The following is a 23,118-nucleotide window of genomic DNA, read 5'->3' as shown; positions in this document are numbered from 1 at the left end:
TGATCATTCATGATACACAGATGTATGTCAGTTCCATATGAACACTGAACACCAAATTTCAGTCATTTCGGGTGGATAATGTGGCTAAATGCTTCAAAATACCGAAAATCGGCCGGTACCGTTCCATGGGGGCTATATTAAAACGTGGACCAATACTAGCAATTTTCTGTAGGAATATTTCGCAGCCCTGATGGAGACTAAATACCAAATATCAGCTATTTCGGTTGGATAATGCGGCTAAAATCTTCAAAATACCAAAAATCGGGCGGTACCGTTCTCTGGAAGCTATATCAAAACATGAACCTATGCCCATCATTTTTTTTTATCAGAAAAGCTTTTTGCCCACTAATGGGTCTATGTCCTGCACCCCAAAATTCTGGCAATTTGGTCGATAAATTTAGCTAAAATATAAAATTTTCAAAAATTGGAAAATGCCGTTATATGGAGGCTATACCGAAACGTGGACCGACCTTCCCAATTTTTTGTCCTCGACATTGTCAGTCAACAATAAGTGCTTGTACCAAAATTCATCTACCTACGCCAACTTCTTCTGTTTTTGGCCACGGTTTATATGAACTCGTGACATAGTGCGGCCCGTGGTTCAAGATTCCTCAGAGGTCAATTGGCTGCAGAGAATTGGTCGCCCTGGCGTTGATGAAAGCGACTATGTGCATGCTTGCCAGCGCATAAATTCCTGATTGTTTTAAAAATAGCAAGTTCAGCACTATGTGCTGGATTGCGTTCTTCGCCTTGTCCTGAAGACGAGATCCTACGGTCGAATAATTCATCAAACATCGAGAATTTGTCTGTGCAGAATTTGATGAGAAATTATGCTCAACTGAAAGCAGCCTTCACCTAAAACTGAGACTATGGAAACACGATGCTGCATACACGACTTGAATTTTATCTTCCCTCACTTCACTGAGAGAAGTGAGATCCCTTCTGTAAAGTTGAAGACGATCTCAAACATCAGCAGTGCGCGCTGAAACTCTTGTGTCATTCATTTATTCTGCTGCCTGAAAATCGGAACTGGTTACTAAAATCTTTTTATTATTTTATCTTTTCATGGGATGATCATTGGTTCAGTAGTCACTTGTTCCACGCTGTTGTTCTTTGTTAGTTATCAGGAATCTAGAAAGAAGGGAACATTTGGGAAGAAGATATTTTTCGAGGGAATAGCACACTCAAACCCATGGGCCTATAATAATAATTCAAGGAAATTCCTCAACTAAAAAACCTTTTTAATAACAGCAAGTGTTATATTTAATTATTTTAAATAAATAACAAACAACCATTTAAACATTCAGTCTAATGCTGATTTTATTAACATCTTCTGATTCGCGTATAAGAAAAAAATCGTTTATTTGAAAATACCTTCTTTGCGGGCTTGGTCAACCATTTCAATCAAGCCATCAGTTACTTCAGCACAAACTTCCAAGATTTGAGAGGCTGGCAAGAAGAAACCATATTTGGAACCATCATCACGCAATTCAATGGTGGCAGTGAATGGAATATTCTTGACACCATAGGCCCAATCCTTGGCAGCACCGGATACAGGATCTACAAGAAACAGACAAACAAATGAAAATAGGAGATAAACCTTCAAAATGCCCTTAAAATTTCAACTTACAGTTCAAAAGGCCACTGGCACCACTTTGGAATTGTGTGCCATATTTCACTTTGGCACCATCGGCAAAGGCATCAGCGATACGCATCATTTGATCATAGTTGGGTGGGAATTCAGTGCTGGTGTGACCATAGGGCAACAAGACAAAGTTACCATATGAATGGAAAGCCAAATACATGCGAATGTAACCTTCAGGGAAGGCACTGACGAAATTCTCTAAGGACAAAACTTCTGGTTCAGTATCAGGAGCAGCACCACCATACCAATGATCACAGGGGACATCAATATTGTAACCAGCACCTAAATAAATAACCATTTTTTGTTTTGTTTAATATAATGTCGCATCCATAACTAAAGAATAGATCTTCTTACCTCCCCACATATAACCAAAGTTACGATTCATATCGGTACCATAGCAAATGCCAGAGGAGTTGGAGAAACCAGTGGGTTTGCGATTTTTACGCCACAAACGTTCAACATTGTGAGTGTATTCCAAACCATCGGGATTCAAAACGGGTACATAAATCCAATCGTAGTCTCTCAAAAGTTTCTTCATTTCCTTGGTTTCGGCCTTCAACAAGTTATCAATGAAACAGGTGGTGGTGGCAGAAGAAATCCATTCAATGGCATGAATGTTGGACTCAACGAAGATGGCCTTGTTTCCTGGTCTAGTTGAAATTCTGACAGCTTTAATGGGACGTCCTTCATAGGATTTGCCAATAATGAAAGGTGTCACAGTGAACATGTTCTCAATGGCTAAGTTATCTAACCAATCATAGATATCAGCCAATTGATGGTATTTGGTCCAGGTCATGGTGGAAGTTGTGGCTTCAAAATTTGCGGGCATACTTTGTTCAAGGACTCTGTGGAAAACACAAAAATCAACGGAAATAAGAATTGAAAGTTAACTAACAGAAAATTTATATCACTGAAAAGCCAATATTTGTAATGATAAATTTAAGTCTATGGAAATAGCCCCCAATAAATGATGGTAATACAATGGTCCAAAATCCTACTTACTCTTGCAAATCATCAATGGTGAGTTTAAAGTCGAATTCATTATATAACATGTGGTTTTCCAAAGTCTTTTGATTGGCGGGATCAATGGCAAGATCGTAGCTGCGTCCAGGGCCACTAATGTCACTCAAGAAACGAACCTGTTAATATAAAGAAAGATGTGTTAGGGTGTATTCTATTTGCGAAGGGATGTAAATATTTTACTCACAGGAATATTATTGGCCAATTTTTTGAATTCCGACAATTGCTGTTCATCCTTGACAAAGACCTTGTAGACTTTGAAGTCATCGTAACGTGCTGCTGGTGGTTGGAAGGCAGCTGTCAGTCCAAGGACTGCTACTGTTATTGCCAATACTGCGAATACTTTCATGATGTTTTCTTCTGCTCGAAAACTATGACTATGTTTCGCTTATAAATCACAACTTTCTTTATATAGGAAATTTTGCAATAAAAACCAAAAAGTTATTTGATGTTTGTGAAAAAATTCTTATCTAAGATATGGGGGTATCATAACTTTTTTAGGGGTATAATTTCACAAACAATAAGAACCAAATCTGACTACATGTGCCAATATCTGTTTTCCATATCTGAGCAATAATGTTTTATTGCTGGACATCTGTGAAAGGAAGCTTACGTAAATATCATGGCACAATTATCAAGGTAGTTGCATCGTAAAATTTTGAATATTTTATGCCAAAACGTTCTTTATGTTGTTGGGGAAATTACAACAAAAATAATTTTTTATAAAGGGATTTGACTTTTCGTATTCGAACAGTTGGTGTGATACCACTATCTGGGTAAATATATTACATGTTTTTATTTTTGTTTGTTTAATTGAAATTGTGAAATATATCTTAAACAATATTCTGTTTGGACTTCGAAACCGAAAGTTCCTTCATTAACAAATACTTTAGTAATTACCCCACAGCAACAATTTGTCCTCTACATATATTTTTGAGAACTTTTCCCCAAAACCCGAATGAAGCTGCTCTCTCTCTCTCCACATTTTCATTAGTTAAACGCTGACCTATTTTTTTTCGAAGTTTTAAACTTAAAGTAAAAGTAGATATTGTATATCGGCTATTGTTGTTCAACCTTGCCTTTTTTGAATTTGTGCTCTCAATTTTGATGCGAGTGTGACGCGAGTACATACAATGTCCGCATTAAAGTCGAGGCTTTGAGTCTCCGACAAGACAATATCACAACAATATGTTACGCTCCTCGCGTATGTTACGCTCCTCGTGTTCTGATAATATTTTTGATCGTCCAGATCTGGACTTTGACGTAACAAATCTGGGTTGTTTATAGTTAAATATCACTCTCTGTATGGACTAATATGTTCTACCTACAGTTTCACCAATACTTCGATAGCATTTTCCATAATTTACCTTGAATTTTCCTTTTATCAATGCTAATTCCTTTGCCCTTTTTTTCCATTCGTGAAACAAATTACTCTTTTAAGTAAAATGCGCAAACGGCCTCACAGAATGATCAGTTGTGACAATTGGTTAGAAATGGGAGAAAACTGCAAAAAATTTAAAAAAAAAACTAACGGTACTATTACAATATACAAAGTGAACGCAGACTTTTTGGGTCTCTAATTTAGCAGTTGTAACACTTTTATACCGTTATCTTCGTAACACATAGTAATGTATTTTCTGGAGTTTTTCTTTTTATTCTTATACTAAAGAGTTCGAATAAAATATTTATGAAGGAAAAGTTGTTCTCATTTACCCATTTATGTAATGTTTTAGTATCATTTTTGAAAAGTAGTAAGGTGGACGCAGACTTTCTGGGCTATGTGTATTTTAGAAATATGTTTGGATCCAAACAAATATTTGTTTGTGTACAAAAAAATATATGTTTGCAACATTTTCTAACATATCTTAATTTTATTTGTATGGGTACCAGCATAGTTTTTATGTTAGAACATAATTGTTATGGGTGGAGAGAGGATTTTTGTCAAAGAGAGTAACAACAGGGCTCTCGCGGCTGCGGAATGCATTTTTATAATAACCCTGCAAACAGTTGGAAGATTTTTGGACGATTTTTTGATCAGATTATTCTTCTGTGCTTCTTTCCGGCGATCTTTTAGCGAATTTTTATATAAAATTCACCCACGCGAGTAATTTGCCATTCGTAGACGATTCTTTTCTGCTAATTTGTATTACACTGCAGCTCACTTGAATAGAACCCCCCTGCAAAATTTTTTTCAACCTCTATTTTTTCCGAATTATACAAGATACGAAGTTTTTAAGTTTTATTATATTTTGCTTAATGTGTTTGGAGTAAACTTAGTCATTCATTTGCATTCAAATCAAATTTGTATAAGAATTACGAAAGGAAAACAAAATAAAGTCAAAAATTGAAGTAAAAAATTTGGCTCATTTGAATAGAACCCCCCTTTAAAACTTGGGAATACAGAAAGATTGTATTAGAATATCGAGGCATATTCACTCTATAATGAAAATGAAGAACTTTTAGTAATATTCAGTAAAAGTATATCCCTCCTGGTTAAGGATACACCCGCATATGCTGCTTTGGCAAGGATTCTTTAAATAATCAGGTGTTTTGCCTAACAAAGCTTGTTTTTTTCTTTCAACAAGTTTGTTTTTGGAAGCGTACTGTCTCCTTTAGTCGTATATTTTACGCATAAGTCATTCCAATACATTTTAGAGAATATTTACCACTGTAGAATATGACGGACTCTCCAGGATATCCGCATTTCTTTTCAAAAATTTATTTTTTGATGACTCGAAGTGTACTTAAGTTTATAAAATCCTGATGAAATTGCCACTCGGGATATCCGAAAATGCTTCTCACTACTGGAAATGCCTGTTTTAGAACTCCTTTGTGAATTGTCGTGCCCATCTTTGGTGAAAGAAATTGACGCCCAAGTCCTTCATAATTATTAAGGACTCCCCTCATTAAGTAAACAATTGCATGAATATATAACTATTGTTTTCGCGTCTATTGAATGGAATACCATCTTCTAAATTGTTTCTGTAGCGATGAATGTGTTTTTATGGTGCTGAAAGGCATTACTAATTATGAAGGACTTGGGCGTCAATTTCTTTCACTCTAAATGCGCACTACAATTTACAAAGGAGTTCTAAAACAGGCATTTCCCGTAAAGAGAAGCATTTTCGTATATCCCGAGTGGCAATTTCATCACAATTTTATAAACTTTTGTACACTTCGAGTCATCAAAAATTAAATCTTTGAAAAGAAATGCGGATATCCTGAAGGGACCGTCATATTCTACAGTGGTAAACATTCTCTAAAATGTATGGGAAGACTTAGGCGTAAAATATATGACTAAAGGAGACAGTACGCTTCCAAAAATAAAGTTGTTGAAAGAAAAAAGCAAGCTTTGTTAGGCAATACACCTGATTATTTAAAGAATCCTTGCCAAAGCAGTATATGCGGGTGTATCCTTAATCAGGAGGGATATAATTTTACTGTATATTACTAAAAGTTCTTCGTTTTCATTATAGAGTGAATATGCATTGATATTCTAATACAATCTTTCTGTATTCCCAAGTTTTAAAGGGGGGGTTCTATTCAAATGAGCCAAATTTTTTACTTCAATTTTTGACTTTATTTTGTTTTCCTTTCGTAATTCTTATACAAATTGGATTTGAATGCAAATGAATGACTAAGTTTACTCCAAACACATGAAGCAAAATATAACAAAACTTAAAAACTTTGTATCTTGTATAATTCGGAAAAAATGGAGGTTGAAAAAACTTTTGCAGGGGGGTTCTATTCAAGTGAGCGGCAGTGTATATTTCGCTGTTGTTAGTGTAAGCGAATAATATACTATCCTTCCGAACACCGATCACGGAATTGTTACTAAAATTTTTGATTTGGTTGCATATAATTCTCATATACACATTCTACAAAACTTTGATATAAATGGCACTTATAATATTATGAGTATTGACATGTCCGGGTTTTGCCAAGTGAAATGAAGAATGTGAATGAGAACCAGTATGGAACCACTACAACATAAGGAATAATTAAAAATTATAACAAGTCAGAAAAGAAAGCAAAAGGCGTAAAAATCAAACACAACAAATGAAAGAAACAAAAAACAAAGAAGAATGAAAAATAAATTTCTTTTATTTTTTTCTTTATATTTTCTTCTTCTTAAGATCTTCCATATGATTCGTCAGCGAATCTTGTTCGCGATTCGCATTGCATAAACACTAACTTTAGGTTGGTAATTCCCGGAAGATTTTTAGGCGAGCTCGTCTGCGACTAATTGATCTACCAGCAGAATCGCGAATTATTCTTACGCGATAGAAAATGTTTGCAGGGAAAGAGCTGTGTTTATGGGGTAACAGAAGACATACATATTATTATTACATTATATAATATTTCGATTCCATATGCTGATTTCCCGCTGATTATTTCAACTTTGAAGAAAATGTGTTTTATTTCTCAACTAAGGAGTAGCGTTCAACGATGTTTCTATGTATATATTTTTTCTTTTTAAAAGTGTGACTTTTTATAAATTATTTCATTCCGTATTTCTTTTATTATACCCCACACCACTATGTGCTCAATGTCACGAAATTTTGCACAAGGTAAGACTTTAAGTCGAAGAAGATGCCTACAATTTTGGATGATGATCTAATATTATTTAGCGGGTGAAATGGACCATTACTTTTATATGAAAAATATAAACATTTTATGCCTACATATGAAAAAAAAACGACAGACCTTTCCACCGATACAAATTGCAACAATGAGTTTGGTAGATAACGGGGCTTCTGCCTAATATAAAGTGGGTTTTCTGTAGAGAACCACATTTTCCTCCAATGCTATAATTTCCTCTATCATGACAGAGAAATTCCCAGTTTGTACATTATTGCGAATTACGTGGAGCCCAGACGTATTAATTGTCCAATTGGATTTTTTTGTTATATGTATCGCACCTGTTCAACAGAAGGGTAGTAACTAAAAATTTTAAATTTTCATTAAGAAAATGAATTACCCTACCCACTGTAAAAATCTGTCATTTCTTTTCAAAGTTTGAGTTACTACCTTTTTGTTTAACAGGTGCGATATATTGCAGCAAGGGGTCGCTATGGCACATTTTTTTCAAAACGTAATCAGTGTCGCGATCGTTAAAGTTTTTTTTAAATATTAATTTTGGTGAAGGTGAAGGCACCCACTGACCTTCTCCTGAAGTATAATTTTGGGATTTATACATACAACAATTTACCACCAAGTCCGAACGGCGTGACCTAAGACACCACTTGTAGAGAAGTTTTTCATGGCTGAAATACTCAAGAAATTTCGCCAACATTACTATGAGGTATTTTGCCACCGTTGATCGATTCCCCGGCCAGGTAACTTCAAACGGTGGGAAAATACCCCTCAGTAATGTTGGCGACATTTTCTGAGTATTTCAGTCATGTAAAACTTCTCTTCAAGTGGTGGCTTGGGTCACGCCGTTCGGACTCGGCGATAAACTGTAGGTCCCCATATCAGGAAATATGAATAGGGGTGTACTCATTGATATGAGAGAAGTCTCCTTTGTCCCTTATCGGATGTTTGTGGAACAATTATTATATTATTATTTAAGCTTGATGTGATAAGGTGGCAGAATCCAAAAAGTTATTTCTTACAATAAGTTTATTTGTTCCATAAATGAATTTTGATTTGCTGAAAGCTAATTTGCAGGGGTAGTGGTGTAGGGTATCATATGGTCGGCCCGTCCTACTATAGCCTTTGCTTACTTGTTCCTTTTTAAAAGTGTGACTTTTTATAAATTATTTCATTCCGTTTCATTCATTTCTTTTATTAAAGTCTGTTATGTATTTCATTGGAATTTTGTATGTACCGATGGTTATGTTGCTTTTGCGTTTGATATTTCTAATGGGTACTTTACACGATATGTAATTTTACATATGTGTTGTCACTTTGCGTATACATTTTGTATATAACAAATTGACAACTCATATGTAAAAAAACCACATCGTGTAAAGTACCCATAAGCATTTCAATAAACCAGCTATGTTGACGATCTTTAGTGAAGAAGTTTCGTGACCACTGAGAATCTCAAATGTCAAATTATAGCTGGTTAGGTTAAAAACTGGAGCTAAAACCATCAAAATACCGAAAATCTGGAGGTACCATTATATGTGGGCTGTACCAAAACATTGACCTATGTCGACGATTTTTGGTGGAGAACTTTTGTGACCACTGAGAACCGCAAATATCAAAGTACAGCTAGTTCTGTTAAAAATTTTAGTTAAAATCATCAAAATATCGAAAATCGGAAGGTATCGTTATATGGGCAATCTAGTTGCTACTTCACTATCCTAGTTCCATTACGTATGAGTAACGTCATACAAACTAATGTGAGAAATTACGTTTACGCTGTGTTTTTCATACAAACGATGTGGACGATAAAGTTCAATTGGCACAACTCTTAAACATAGACCTATGTTGACGATTTTTAGTGAAGAATGTTGGGACCACTGTCATCCCCAATTGTCAAATCACAGCTAGTTCGGTTAAAAAGTGTAGCTAAAATCCTCAAAATACCGACAAATCGGGAGGTACCGTTAAATTGGAGAGAAATATCAAATAATTCGGTATGAAAATGTGACAAAAAACTTCAAAATACCTGAAATCGAGCGGTATCGTTATATGGGGCTGTATCAAAACGTGGACCCATCATCGAACATGACCAGCCTGCAAACAGAAAACGCTTCTTCCTAAATTTTCTGCGTATGCTAGAGTGATTACAACATACGGACGGACATGCATAGATTGACTCAGAATTTTGGCCTGATCAAGAATATCTATGTATATGTATATACTTTATAGGATCGCAAATGATTATTTCAATGCGTTACGAAAGGATAAACGCACCATACTTTGGTGGAGGTTATAATAAAATAGCAGGTACAGATGGGCTGCCTGGATGACTGTCCAAAACCTGGTGGCGATCTGCTGATAAGGAATATTCAAATTTTGACAGATCATTTTTGTTGAAATTTGTAAAAATTAATTATTATATAAATTTCATTGTAAAGAAAATTACATATATTTTTATTAAAAACACTTTTTTCAGCTGTCAGTCATGAATTTTGTCTTCCAAAGGTATTCTTTATCAATAACTTTGGTAGATAAAATTCATGTCATGCCAAAGATTTGGCAATGTAACAATCCTTAGTATCTGAAAATTGTTTAATTTTTTTGAAACCAGACCACTTCCACCCTACATCCATCCTAACAATTGTTTGATAATATTTATGGCAAGAGCATATTGAGGACCCCATATGTGCAAACCCAAAAACAATAATCATAAGATATGAAATAAAAGCCTTGAACTTGAAATTTAGTAAAGATAGAGTAATTAGTTCACGTTGCTCTTGTACCCAACGTCTCCCACAAACGATCTCATGGTGTTGAAAATCTACAAGAGATAAAGTCAAGACATGCATGAGATTGGAATTTGTGGAAAGTCATACGGAATATTCTTCTTCCTCTTTCTTTAGTATATCAATGATCTATAGAATATAAAGACATACTAGATGTTTGATGATGATGACAATAACGAAGGAAAGTGGTTTTGAAAAAGATTCGTATCGGTATGCTGGAAAATATTAAAAGAGAATGTAATCAGTTGTGATCTGTGTTTGGGGTACATATTTTATAAAATTAAAGTGTTTTCGGACAATATAGAACTTACAAAGATATTGTGTTACTCGTGGAGTAAAATTCGTTCGAACACGGAATAAGTCAGTGCGTACGTCGTGTACAAATTCTTGCCCTCCATTCCGAGCAAGGGACACTGAGCAAGTCAGTGAATATCTTGTGCCCTTAAATCTTGGCCTCAAATTGGAATGCAAGCGATTCCCAAACTGAATCAGAAGTGTTGTAGTGCTGTTTTGATAACTACCAGTGTGTACCGGAAAAGAGTATTGTTGCCCATCGAACAAAGGGTATACGAAGGAAAGTAATGAAGATGGAAATAAATGCGGTGACTTTGGTTTATCCGTTCTGCACGGTTGGATTAATTTTTGCGAAAACCTTCTTCACATGACTTGGCAAGTAAGAACCGATTCCGATTTTTTTTCAAATGTTGAGATATTAGCAAATGTTACAAAAACTGATTTGCAGCTGATACATAAAAATGCGTACAATATTAATTTTTGTGTCTTCGGGATATGGGGTGACGTAGGGGATGGAAGATACCAAGGAATGGCCCCGACCGGCTTTAACATGGCAAAGCCCAGGATTTATCTTGGCCCCTCTTTCATCTCAAGTCGACACTGACCTCTCCGTGGTGTCACCTGGGGAACTGCCTTTAACACCCGTTAAAGGTAGTAAGCTAACATGTAACATGTTCACCCATAAGAACGTTAAAAACTTGAGTTTGGGCCTCGGGTTTGTAACCCTCCCCTAGAAAAAACAGCCTACTATGAAAAAACGAAAGAAAAGAACAAACACCTCAAAGGTAATCTGGTAACTGATACAGATAGTGTGCTAAGGATATGTAAGGAGCATTTTTCCAAACTGTTGGTAACCATAGTAGTGAAGTCTACGAAAGTACCACAGAACCAATCGCAGATGATGGTATTGAATGTATACCACCCGGCCAAGATGAGGTAAAGACAGCAATAAACCGGCTGAAGAATAATAAGCCAGTAGGAGCTGATGGCCTACCAGCCGAGCTGTTTAAAACCGGAGGCGACACGCTGATAAGGTGTATGTATCAGCTAGTTAGCTCCATCTGGCAGGAAGAACGCTTACCCGACGATTGGAACCTGAGCATCCGGCATAAGTCTTCTCCCTATCGCCTACAAGATAGTGTCAGGGATATTGTGCGAACGACTAAACCCCATGGTCAACGAAATAATTGGACCATTGACCATATATTTACCCTGCGGCAAATCCTGGAGAAGACCCAAGAGATGCAGATCGACACCTACCACCTTTCTGTCGATTATAAAGCAGCCTTTGACAGCCCGCTACGTTCAAAGGTATTTCAAGCCATGTCCGAATTTGATATCCCCGTAAAGCTCATCCGGCTTTGTAAAATGACTCTAACTCACGCAAGATCTTCAGTTAAAATAGGAAATAACCTCTCCGAAGAGTTTTGTGCCAAAAGAGGTTTCAGACAAGGAGACGGCCTTTCGTGTGATCTTTTCAATATCCTGCTAGAAAAGGTTATACGAGAGGCAAACGTCAAAAGAAGTGGCACAATCTACAGCAATAGCTACATGTTACTTGCTTATGCTGCTGATATAGACATAATGGGACGGTCAGTAAAAGAAGTAACCGATACCTTTATGAAGGTCGGTGAAACGGTGAGAAGACCAAGTTGATGTTGTCGACACGCAATGCGTCCATTGAGATCGGACCAACTGTTGAAGTTGGTTTCTATAATTTTGAGGTAGTAAAAGACTTCGTAATATAATATGCTTCCTGCTTTTTACAAGCCCTTTATTATATATTAAATTTAGCGGTACACTTTTATTGGGGCTATACCAAAATGTGGACCTATTCTGCCTGATTGTTTGCAGAGGACGTGTTATACCTTTTATAATTTTTTGTACCCTTAGCGAACACTAAGTGCCAAATTTCAGCCATTTCGATTTGATAATGACTTCAAACCTTAAAAATACGGAAAATCGGTACCGTTCCATGGTTGCTACATATATGAAGACGTGGACATATACCGACAAACTTCTGGTGGACAGTTTTGTACACACAACAAAGACAAAATGCCAAATTTCAGCAATTTCGGGATGATATTGAGGCCACAACATTCAAAATACCAAAAATAGGGAGATACCGTGGATCCACGAACATCCCTGAAGGGAATTTACTCATGTCAAATTTTAAACCTCAATCTTCGTATAGTTCTTCTTTTTATTTCGCTATTCATAATTTCTTTACAAAACGCCACAACCCAAAATATGACCCTAACTTTGTAATTAGACAACAAGTAAGAAAAGCGATAAGTTCGGCCGGGCCGAAATTTTTATACCCTCCACCACGAACTGTATTGAAGTGAATTCCAAAAATTCCGAAAATTGGTAGATATCGTCCTATGGGGGCTATATGAGGGCGTTGACCTATGCCGACAAATTTCTGGTGGAAAGTTGTATACCCTTAACGAAGACTTACTACCAAATTTCAGTCACTTCGGTGGGATATTGAGGTCACAAGCTTCAAAATACCGAAAATCAGGAGATACCGTTCTATGGGGGCTATATGAAGACGCGAACCTAGACCGATAAATTTCAGGTGGAAAGTTGTATACCCTTAACGAAGACTTACTACCAAATTTCAGTCACTTCGGTGGGATATTGAGGTCACAAGCTTCAAAATACCGAAAATCAGGAGGTACCGTTCTATGGGGGCTATACTAAGGCGTGGACCTGTACTGACAAGTTTCTGGGAGAAAGTTGTATACCCCCAACGAAGACTAAATACCAATTATCAGCCATTTCTGGGGAATATTGAGGCCACAACCTTCAAAACACCGAAAATCGGGAGGTAAGTTCTATGGGAGCTATATTGATTAATTAATTGGATTAATATTGCCACAACCTTCAAAATACCGAAAGTCTGGAGGAACCGTTCTATGGGGGCTATATGAGGGCGTGGAACTATACCTATAAATTTCTGGGGGAAAGTTTTGTACCCCCAACGAAGATTAAATACCAAATTTCAGCCATTTCAGTGTGATAATGAGGCTAAAACCTTCAATCAAAACGTGGACCTATGTAAACATTTTATGGTAAAAATGTTTCTTAGCCTCTGAAAACACAAAATACAAAGTTACAACCGATTCTGTGGTCAAATGGGACTAATACATTCAAAATATCGTAAACGGATGCGTACTATATACGGGGTGTTATATGGTGGCTATACCAAAACGTGGACCTATATAAACAAACTTTGGTAGAAATATTTTTTAGCCTCTGAAAAGACATGATACCAAATTACAACCGATTCGGGGACAAATATCTTAAAAATTCCTTAAAATGACGTATGGGGGCTATACGAAAACGTGGACCTACATAGCCCGCTTTCAATACCAAAAGTCCTTAGTTCATATAGTAGATTTTACCAAAATGTCATCCACCTACTTCAATCCGGTCGGACGCTGGGTGGGGTCTACAATGATTATTTCGAGTAGTTACAAACGGAATGACAAACTTAATATACCCCCCATCTTATGGTGGAGGGTATAAAAAAATACAACTGCGCTTTAAAGCTTAAACACACCCAGTAAAATTTGAAGGAAGAGGTTTCATGCGGTGACGTGATTTCATGGCATCTTTTGCATTTGTTCAAACGAAGTCGTGAAAGATCTGATCTTTTCATCAGCATTTGAACCCATGCAAAGGAAGTCGTGAAAGATCCGATCTTTTCATCAGCATTTGAACCCATTCCATCGATCCAATAGAGATGAATTTTGTGTTTTTATTTATACACATTTTTTCTAAATATAAGATTATTTATTTACAATAGGCTTGATCTTGTCGGAGGATCGAAATCACAACCAAAGTTGTTAAAACCCTCGTCGTCATTGCAAAGGATTGGTGAAAATGACATGCCAGAGCATTGGTGGAAATGACATGCCAAAGCATTGCTGAAAATGACATGTCAAAGCATTGGTGTAAATGACATGCTTTGGATCCAAAAATGAATAGCATTTTTTGGGGTCCACGCTCATATAAAATTCATCGATGAAGATGCTAAAAAGATGACATGCCAGCTCAATTGCACCCATGATTGAATGGCATCTTTGGCATCGAACATTTTGGTGGGCATACATACATATAGGATTTACAACATTTATTATTTTTAAGTCACACACACAATAAGAATTGATCCTCTGACCAATGATTTTGATTAATTGTTTTGTCAGTAATACAATGAATATATAAATGTATGGTAAATAAAAATAATGCAGCTTTTATTCTTTATCTGACCCGCTATTTTTTGTTAAAAGTCTTCTGATCCGCAGATACATGATCCAGAATGTTTTTTGTACAATTAATCTTAGAAAAATTTGCTCAAAAATACTCAAAACCATCTTATAAGTTGCTTCTTTATTGACATGTATGCATTTATGCAAAAGAAATGATCGTTATGCAAAATAGACAGCATCTTCGCGGCACCATGCCCTTGTACAAATTATGACTTCTTTCGCGTAAAAAGATGTTATCCGGAAGCACTTGCGCGCATGATTCATCTACTTTTTTTGTCTTTTTTGCCTTTGTGTTCAAATAGCATGTTTGGTATGGAAAATAGGATATATCGGTGCACGTTTTGATATAGCCCTCATTGAATGGTGTCTCCCGATTTTCGGTATTTTTAAGATTTTAGCCTCATTATCACAACGAAATGGCTGAAATTTGCTATTTCGTCTTCGTCGGGGCTACAAAACTTTCCCGCAGAAAATTCGTCAGTGCAGGTCCACGTTTGGCATTTTTAAAGTTTAAGTCTCATTATCACATCGAAATGGCTGAAATTTAGTGGTTAGACTTCTGTGAGTCTACACAACATTTCCCCAGAAATTTGTCAGTAAAGGTGGTGAATGTTACGATGTGATTAAATAAACAGAATAAACACATGTAATAATCGGATGGCAATACTTTCTCCCACAGATTCATAGTGATGAAATATTATTGCCCTGATAAGAGCAAAATATTGAAAATACATAGATAAAAAATTGGACATTGGCAAACATAATAAGATTTGGTTCTCATTGTTTTCGGTGAAATTATACCCCCCCCCCAATAAAATTATGATACCACCATAATCTAGATAAGAAATCTTTCAGCAACATAAAATCTGTTCATGGTTTTTATTGCAAAATTTCTTATATAAAGAAAGTTGTGATTTGTAGGAAAATCATAGTCATTGTTTTCGAGCAGAAGAAAACACCATGAAAGTATTCGCAGTATTGGCAATAACAGCAGCAGTCCTTGGATTGACAGCTGCCTTCCAACCACCAGCAGCACGTTACGATGACTTCAAAGTCTACAAGGTCTTTGTCAAGGATGAACAGCAATTGTCGGAATTCAAAAAATTGGCCAACAATATTCCTGTGAGTAAAATATTGACATCCCTTTACAAATAGAAACAGCCTAACATAATATTTGTTTGTATTAATAGGTTCGCTTTTTGAGTGACATCAGTGGCCCTGGACGCAGCTACGATCTTGCCATTGATCCCGCCAATCAAAAGACTTTGGAAAACCACGTGTTATATAATGAATTCGACTTTGAACTCACCATTGACGATTTGCAAGAGTAAGTGGCCATTTTATGAGTTCACTATTTTAATGAGAATATTTGAAGCTTATTGAATATTCCAAATCAATAATATTTTAGTTGTACGAGATAACTTTTATAAACAAAGTATGCCCGCAAATTTTGAAGCCACAACTTCTACCATGACCTGGACCAAATACCATCAATTGGCTGATATCTATGATTGGTTAGATAACTTAGCCATTGAGAACATGTTCACTGTGACACCTTTCATTATTGGCAAATCCTATGAAGGACGTCCCATTAAAGCTGTCAGAATTTCAACTAAACCAGGAAACAAGGCCATCTTCGTTGAATCCAACATTCATGCCATTGAATGGATTTCTTCTGCCACCACCACCTGTTTCATTGATAACTTGTTAAAGGCCGAAACCAAGGAAATGAAAAAACTTTTGAGAGACTACGATTGGATTTATGTACCCGTTTTGAATCCCGATGGTTTGGAATACACTCACAATGTTGAACGTTTGTGGCGTAAAAATCGCAAACCCACTGGTTTCTCCAACTCCTCTGGCATTTGCTATGGTACCGATATGAATCGTAACTTTGGTTATATGTGGGGAGGTAAGAAGATCTATTTTTCAGCTACGGACAAGACATTTTATTAAACAATAAATTTTGTTATTTAGGTGCTGGTTACAACATTGATGTCCCCTGTGATCATTGGTATGGTGGTGCTGCTGCTGATACTGAACCAGAAGTTTTGGCCTTAGAGAATTTCGTCAGTGCCTTCCCTGAAGGTTACATTCGCATGTATTTGGCTTTCCATTCGTATGGTAACTTTGTCTTGTTGCCCTATGGCCACACCAGCACTGAATTCCCACCCAATTATGATCAAATGATGCGTATCGCTGATGCCTTTGCCGATGGTGCCAAAGTCAAATATGGCACACAATTCCAAAGTGGTGCCAGTGGCCTTTTGAACTGTAAGTTGAAATTTTAAGGGCATTTTGAGGGTTTATCTTTTATTTTATATTTCTTTGTCTGTTTCTTGTAGATCCTGTATCCGGTGCTGCCAAGGATTGGGCCTATGGTGTTAAGAATATTCCATTCACTGCCACCATTGAATTGCGTGATGATGGTTCCAAATATGGTTTCTTCTTGCCAGCTTCTCAAATCTTGGAAGTTTGTGCAGAAGTAACTGATGGTTTGATTGAAATGGTTGACCAAGCTCGCAAAGAAGGTATTTTCAAATAAAATATTTCTTCCTTGTTATAAACGTATTTAATGAAGGCCAATAAAATCAGCATTTGCCTTAAAGTCTAATTGGTTTTGTGTTATTTATTCAAAATGGAGAGACCTCTAGTCTCTTGTTTTCATCCTGAATGGGTTATAGCTAGTTAAAGTGAGGGTAAACATGAATAAATTTCCGGGATATTGCTATGTTCTTGATCCATTGTTTTGTACTGGAACAGAAAACGAGTAACAAGATTTGGAGTTATGTGTTTTTGCTAAACCATGACAGGTTTTGGAATCTATGTCGTATTTCTTGAGTTCAACTAGGGACACCTGCAAAGTAGATGCTCGACCGCATCTATCTTTTCTTACATTAGTCGACGCCACTGTGACTCCATCTTAACGTTATACATCTAACCCTGTAGTGACCCGTAATAAAATTACACAGTACAACAAAACTGAATTTTTTTGCACAGATTATGAAAGAGGACCGAAAATAGAAGACACGTGTTTCGGCGTTTTGAAAGTTTACGTCAGGAAGTATCCCAAATGCTTTGGGGAAGCTCCCCATATTTGTACATATAACTGTGTGTAATTTTTTGAGTCATGTTTTATTAACCATATTATGACTCCATAGTGTGATAGAACACCAAAAATGAGAAGACTCGTGTCTCTCCGTTTTTCCCTATCTCATCAACTTTCGCGGTTATATTCCTCCAAAGGTTCGAGGCTTTGATGTAAAAAGGGTCATTTAGTCGGGGCTATATCTTCCAAACCGTTAGGAAATTTGAATTTGTCCCAGAGGCAAAGTTGTAGCTCTTGTCTTAAAGAAAAAAATTGTGGACACATATAATCCATCAAACTTCATCGGTAAGGTCAAAATCGCCATAGTCAAATTACTTTTAAAATTTTTTCTCAAGTTTTGTTATACAGCTATCAAACCGATCAAATTTGAAGCAAACAACCAACTACAAAAATATACCTCAGATCTCAATAAACTTCTTTCTAGAATATACGATCTCTGTAGAAACGGATCTTAATGGTCAAAATAGCAAAACAATTTCGATGTTCATGCTCTTTTCTCGGCTTCTGCTCCATAGATACTAAACCGTTCAAAATTCAAGAAAACAATCAACCACAATATTGTAGCAAAGGCATCAGTAAACAACTTTCTGGAACACACGAAATGTCTATGGACGCTTCTTAATGACAAAAATACTTATACTTTTTTCTCCGGCTCTGGTCCAAAGATACGCAACCGCCCAAAAATTAAGTATACATTCAACTACTAAAATGTACCTTAGATTTCAACAAACAAGTTTCTAGAACAAATGAAGATTCCAGGAACCATTCTTCAAGCTCAAAATTCGATTATTTTAGATCATTATTTTCTGTTAAGGTCCGTAAATAACAAATTTCCTTGAGTTTTTAACAGTTTGTTATTTCCAAACCTGAGCAGGGGGAATGTTAAAAATAATTTAATTGTTCGTGAATTTCAGCCCTAAGAATCATTTCTAGAATCTCCATATGTTCTAAAAAGTTGTTTATTGAAATCTTAGGTACATTTTTGTGGTTGATTGTATCCTTATTTTTTGGCCGTTGCGTATCATTGGACCAGAGTCGGAGAAAAAAGTATAAAAATTGGATATTTACAAAAGATTTTTACTATTCTTACCATTAAGAACAGTTAATAGACATTTCGTATGTTCCAGAAAGTTGTTTATTGATGCCTTTGCTACACTATTGTGGTTGATAGTTTTCTTGAATTTTGAACGGTTTAGTATCTAGGGAGCAGAAGCCGAGAAAATAGCATAAAAAACGAACTTGTTTTGCTATTTTGACCATTAAGATCCGCTGTATAACAAAACTTGAGAAAAAATTTTAAAAGTAATTTGACTATGGCGATTTTGACCTTACAGATGAAGTTTGATGGATTATATGTGTTCACAATTTTTGTTCTTTAAAACAAGAGCTACAACTTTGCCTCTGAGATAAATTCAAATTTCCTAACGCTTTGGAAGATATAGTCCTGACTAAATGACCCTTTTTACATCAAAGCCTCAAACTTTTGGAGGCCTATAACCGCGAAAGTTGATGAGATAAGAAAAAACGGCGAGACACGTGTCCTCTCTTTTTTGGTCTTCTGCCACGCTGCGGTGTCAGAATATGGTTAATAATTTTCGTGTTGCACAGTGTATTTGGAAATAATCGAACTGGGATTCCTTGAAATCCTTGTAAATAGATAGTTCATTTCTTAGGTGACTTGTAGTAAAATTTAACGGAGAATATTTTTGTCTTTGACGTCATCCATCCAGAATGATGTTTCGTGGGGCAACTTGGCATACACATAGATAAAGTACAACATTAACCCTAAAACGTGTTTTTGGTTTTTACAGATTCTGGGCATTCGGGTAAGGTTTAGAGTTCTGATGTATTCTAGGACCTGTAGTGAAATTTTATGGCGAACATTTTTGTAGAATATTCGGATACGATTCGATCACATTTTTAAGAGGATTTAAAATTATTTTAAGAAAACAATACCAAAAAGACCCCTTTAATGGCTCGCTTGAGAGTTACATTTTGTAACTAAAAGACTCCTCGAATTGTTGTTGGCAGTAATATTGCCAAGGATTTCAAGGAATCCTAACTCCTAAAAATAGGGGGAACTTCCCCGACGCATTTGGGGTACTTCCCGACGTAAACATTCAAAACGCCAAAACAATTGTCTTCTATTTTCGGTCCTCTTTCATAATCTGTGCAAAAAGGTTCAGTTTTGTTGTACAGTGTAATTTTATTACGGGTCACTACAGGGTAAGATTCATGACTTTAGGATGGAGTCACAGTGGTGTGGACTAATGTAGTTTATGTGGTGATACAAAAATAGATGCGGTCGAGCATCTACTTTGCAGGTGTCCCTAGTTGAACTCAAGAAAGCACCGACGACTGCTGAATAGACATCCCAGCAAAATGTTGATGCCAAAGATGTCATTCAATCATGAGTGAAAGTGATCTGGAATGTCATCTTTTTAGCATCTTCATCGACGAATTTTATATAAGCGTGGACCCCAAAAGATGCTATTCATTTTTGGATCCCAAGCATGTGATTTACACCAATGCTTTGACATGTCATGTTCACCAATGCTTTGACATGTCATGTTCACCAATGCTTTGGCATGTCATTTTCACCAACCCTTTGCAATAACATTATCATTACGACGAGAGTTTTAACAACGTTGGTTGTAATTTCGAGTCTCCGACATCATCAGGCCTATTGTAAATAATTTAGAAAAATGTCTATAAATAAAAACACAAAATTCATCTGTATTGGATCGATGGAATGGGTTCAAATGCTGATGAAAAGATCGGATCTTTCACGACTTCCTTTGCATGGGTTCAAATGCTGATGAAAAGATCGGATCTTTCACGACTTCCTTTGCATTGGTTCAAATGCTAATGAAAAGATCGGATCCTTCACGACTTCGTTTAAACCAATGCAAAAGATGCCATGAAATCACGTCATCACGTGGAACCCCTTCCTTCAAATTTTGCTGGGATAGATTCCAGAACCTATCATGGCTTTGCAAAAACACATAACATCTCCAATTCTTGATACTATTTTTCTGTTCCAGTACGAAACAATAGATCAAGAACATAGCAATATCCCGGAAATTTATTCATGTTTACCCTCACTTTAACTAGCTATAACCAATTCAAGATGAACACAAGAGGCTAGAGGTCTCTCCATTTTTAATAAATAACACAAAACCAATTAGACTTTAAGGCATATGCTGATTTTATTAGCCTTCATTAAATACGTTTATAACAAAATGGTAATAGTTTATTTGAAAATACCTTCCTTGCGGGCTTTGTCAACCATTTCAATCAATAGCACACTCAAACCCATGGGTCTTTAATAATAATTCAAGGAAATTCCTCAACTAAAAAACCTTTTTAATAACAGCAAGTGTTATATCTAATTATTTTAAATAAATAACAAACAACCATTTAAACTTTCAGTCTAATGCTGATTTTATTAACATCTTCTGATTCGCGTATAAGAAAAAAATTAAACGTTTATTTGAAAATACCTTCCTTGCGGGCTTTGTCAACCATTTCAATCAAACCATCAGTTACTTCAGCACAAACTTCCAAGATTTGAGAAGCTGGCAAGAAGAAACCGTATTTGGAACCATCATCACGCAATTCAATGGTGGCAGTGAATGGAATATTCTTAACACCATAGGCCCAATCCTTGGCAGCACCGGATACAGGATCTACAAGAAACAGACAAACAAATATAAAATAGAAGATAAACCTTCAAAATCCCCTTAAAATTTCAACTTACAGTTCAAAAGGCCACTGGCACCACTTTGGAATTGTGTGCCATATTTCACTTTGGCACCATCGGCAAAGGCATCAGCGATACGCATCATTTGATCATAATTGGGTGGGAATTCAGTGCTGGTGTGGCCATATGGCAACAAGACAAAGTTACCGTACGAATGGAAAGCCAAATACATGCGAATGTAACCTTCAGGGAAGGCACTGACGAAATTCTCTAAGGCCAAAACTTCTGGTTCAGTATCAGCAGCAGCACCGCCATACCAATGATCACAGGGGACATCAATATTGTAACCAGCACCTAAATAACAAAAATTTAATAAAATATCATATCCATGACCAAACATTTGATTTTCTTACCTCCCCACATATAACCAAAGTTACGATTCATATCGGTACCGTAGCAAATGCCAGAGGAGTTGGAGAAACCAGTGGGTTTGCGATTTTTACGCCACAAACGTTCAACATTGTGAGTGTATTCCAAACCATCGGGATTCAAAACGGGTACATAAATCCAATCATAGTCTCTCAAAAGTTTCTTCATTTCCTTGGTTTCGGCCTTGAGCAAGTTATCGATGAAGCATGTGGTGGTGGCAGAAGAAATCCATTCAATGGCATGAATGTTCGACTCAACAAAGATGGCCTTGTTTCCTGGTTTAGTTGAAATTCTGATAGCTTTAATGGGACGTCCTTCGTAGGATTTGCCAATAATGAAAGGTGTCACAGTGAACATGTTCTCAATGGCTAAGTTATCTAACCAATCATAGATATCAGCCAATTGATGATATTTGGTCCAGGTCATGGTGGAAGTTGTGGCTTCAATATTTGCGGGCATATTTTGTTCCAGAACCCTGTGAATTGTACCACAAAATAATGTATAATTTATAAAAGTCTGAACAATTTACCTCGTACAAATAAAATATTGTTGATTTGGAGTATTCAATTAGCTTTAAATATTCTCATTAAAAAAGTGTACTCAAAAAAATTGCCACTTACTCTTGCAGATCGTCAATGGTCAGCTTAAAGTCGAATTCATTATATAACATGTGGTTTTCCAAAGTCTTTTGATTGGCGGGATCAATGGCAAGATCGTAGCTGCGTCCAGGACCACTGATGTCACTCAAAAAGCGAACCTATTAATACAAACAAAAATTATGTTATGGTGTTTTCTATTTGCGAAGTGATGATAATATTTAACTCACAGGAATATTGTTGGCCAATTTTTTGAATTCCGACAATTGCTGTTCATCCTTGACAAAGACCTTGTAGACTTTGAAGTCATCGTAACGTGCTGCTGGTGGTTGGAAGGCAGTTGTCAGTCCAAGGACTGCTGCTGTTATTGCCAATACTGCGAATACTTTCATGATGTTTTCTTCTCCTCGAAAACAATAACTATGATTTTCCTACAAATCACAACTTTCTTTATATAAGAAATTTTGCAATATAAACCATGAACAGATTTTATGTTCCTGAAAGATTTCTTATCTAGATTATGGTGCTATCATAATTTTATGTGGGGGTATAATTTCACCGAAAACAATGAGAACCAAATCTTATTATGTTTGCCAATGTCCAATTTTTTATCTATGTATTTTCAATATTTTGCCCTTATCAGGGCAATAATATTTCATCACT

General features: G+C 36.3%; 1 protein-coding gene across 1 annotated transcript; it reads right to left on the bottom strand.

The window, feature by feature from the left end:
• Positions 1–1,360: 1,360 nt before the first annotated feature.
• LOC141392417 (uncharacterized) lies at positions 1,361–22,847 on the bottom strand. The gene is made up of 11 exons (XM_073965362.1): positions 22,686–22,847; positions 22,480–22,616; positions 21,844–22,334; positions 21,488–21,784; positions 21,228–21,416; positions 16,696–16,890; positions 2,853–3,052; positions 2,648–2,784; positions 2,000–2,490; positions 1,631–1,927; positions 1,361–1,560 (listed from the first exon to the last, which is right to left on the bottom strand). Exons 1-11 carry the CDS (start codon positions 22,845–22,847, stop codon positions 1,361–1,363), a joined length of 2,796 nt encoding a protein of 931 aa, XP_073821463.1.
• Positions 22,848–23,118: the final 271 nt, after the last annotated feature.

This window comes from Musca autumnalis, unplaced genomic scaffold (genome assembly GCF_047663935.1).
Source record: "Musca autumnalis isolate F117 unplaced genomic scaffold, ASM4766393v1 scaffold_2, whole genome shotgun sequence".
Taxonomy (NCBI): domain Eukaryota; kingdom Metazoa; phylum Arthropoda; class Insecta; order Diptera; family Muscidae; genus Musca; species Musca autumnalis.
The sequence above is the reverse complement of the archived record's forward strand: the minus strand, read 5'-3'. Positions and strand labels throughout refer to the sequence as shown.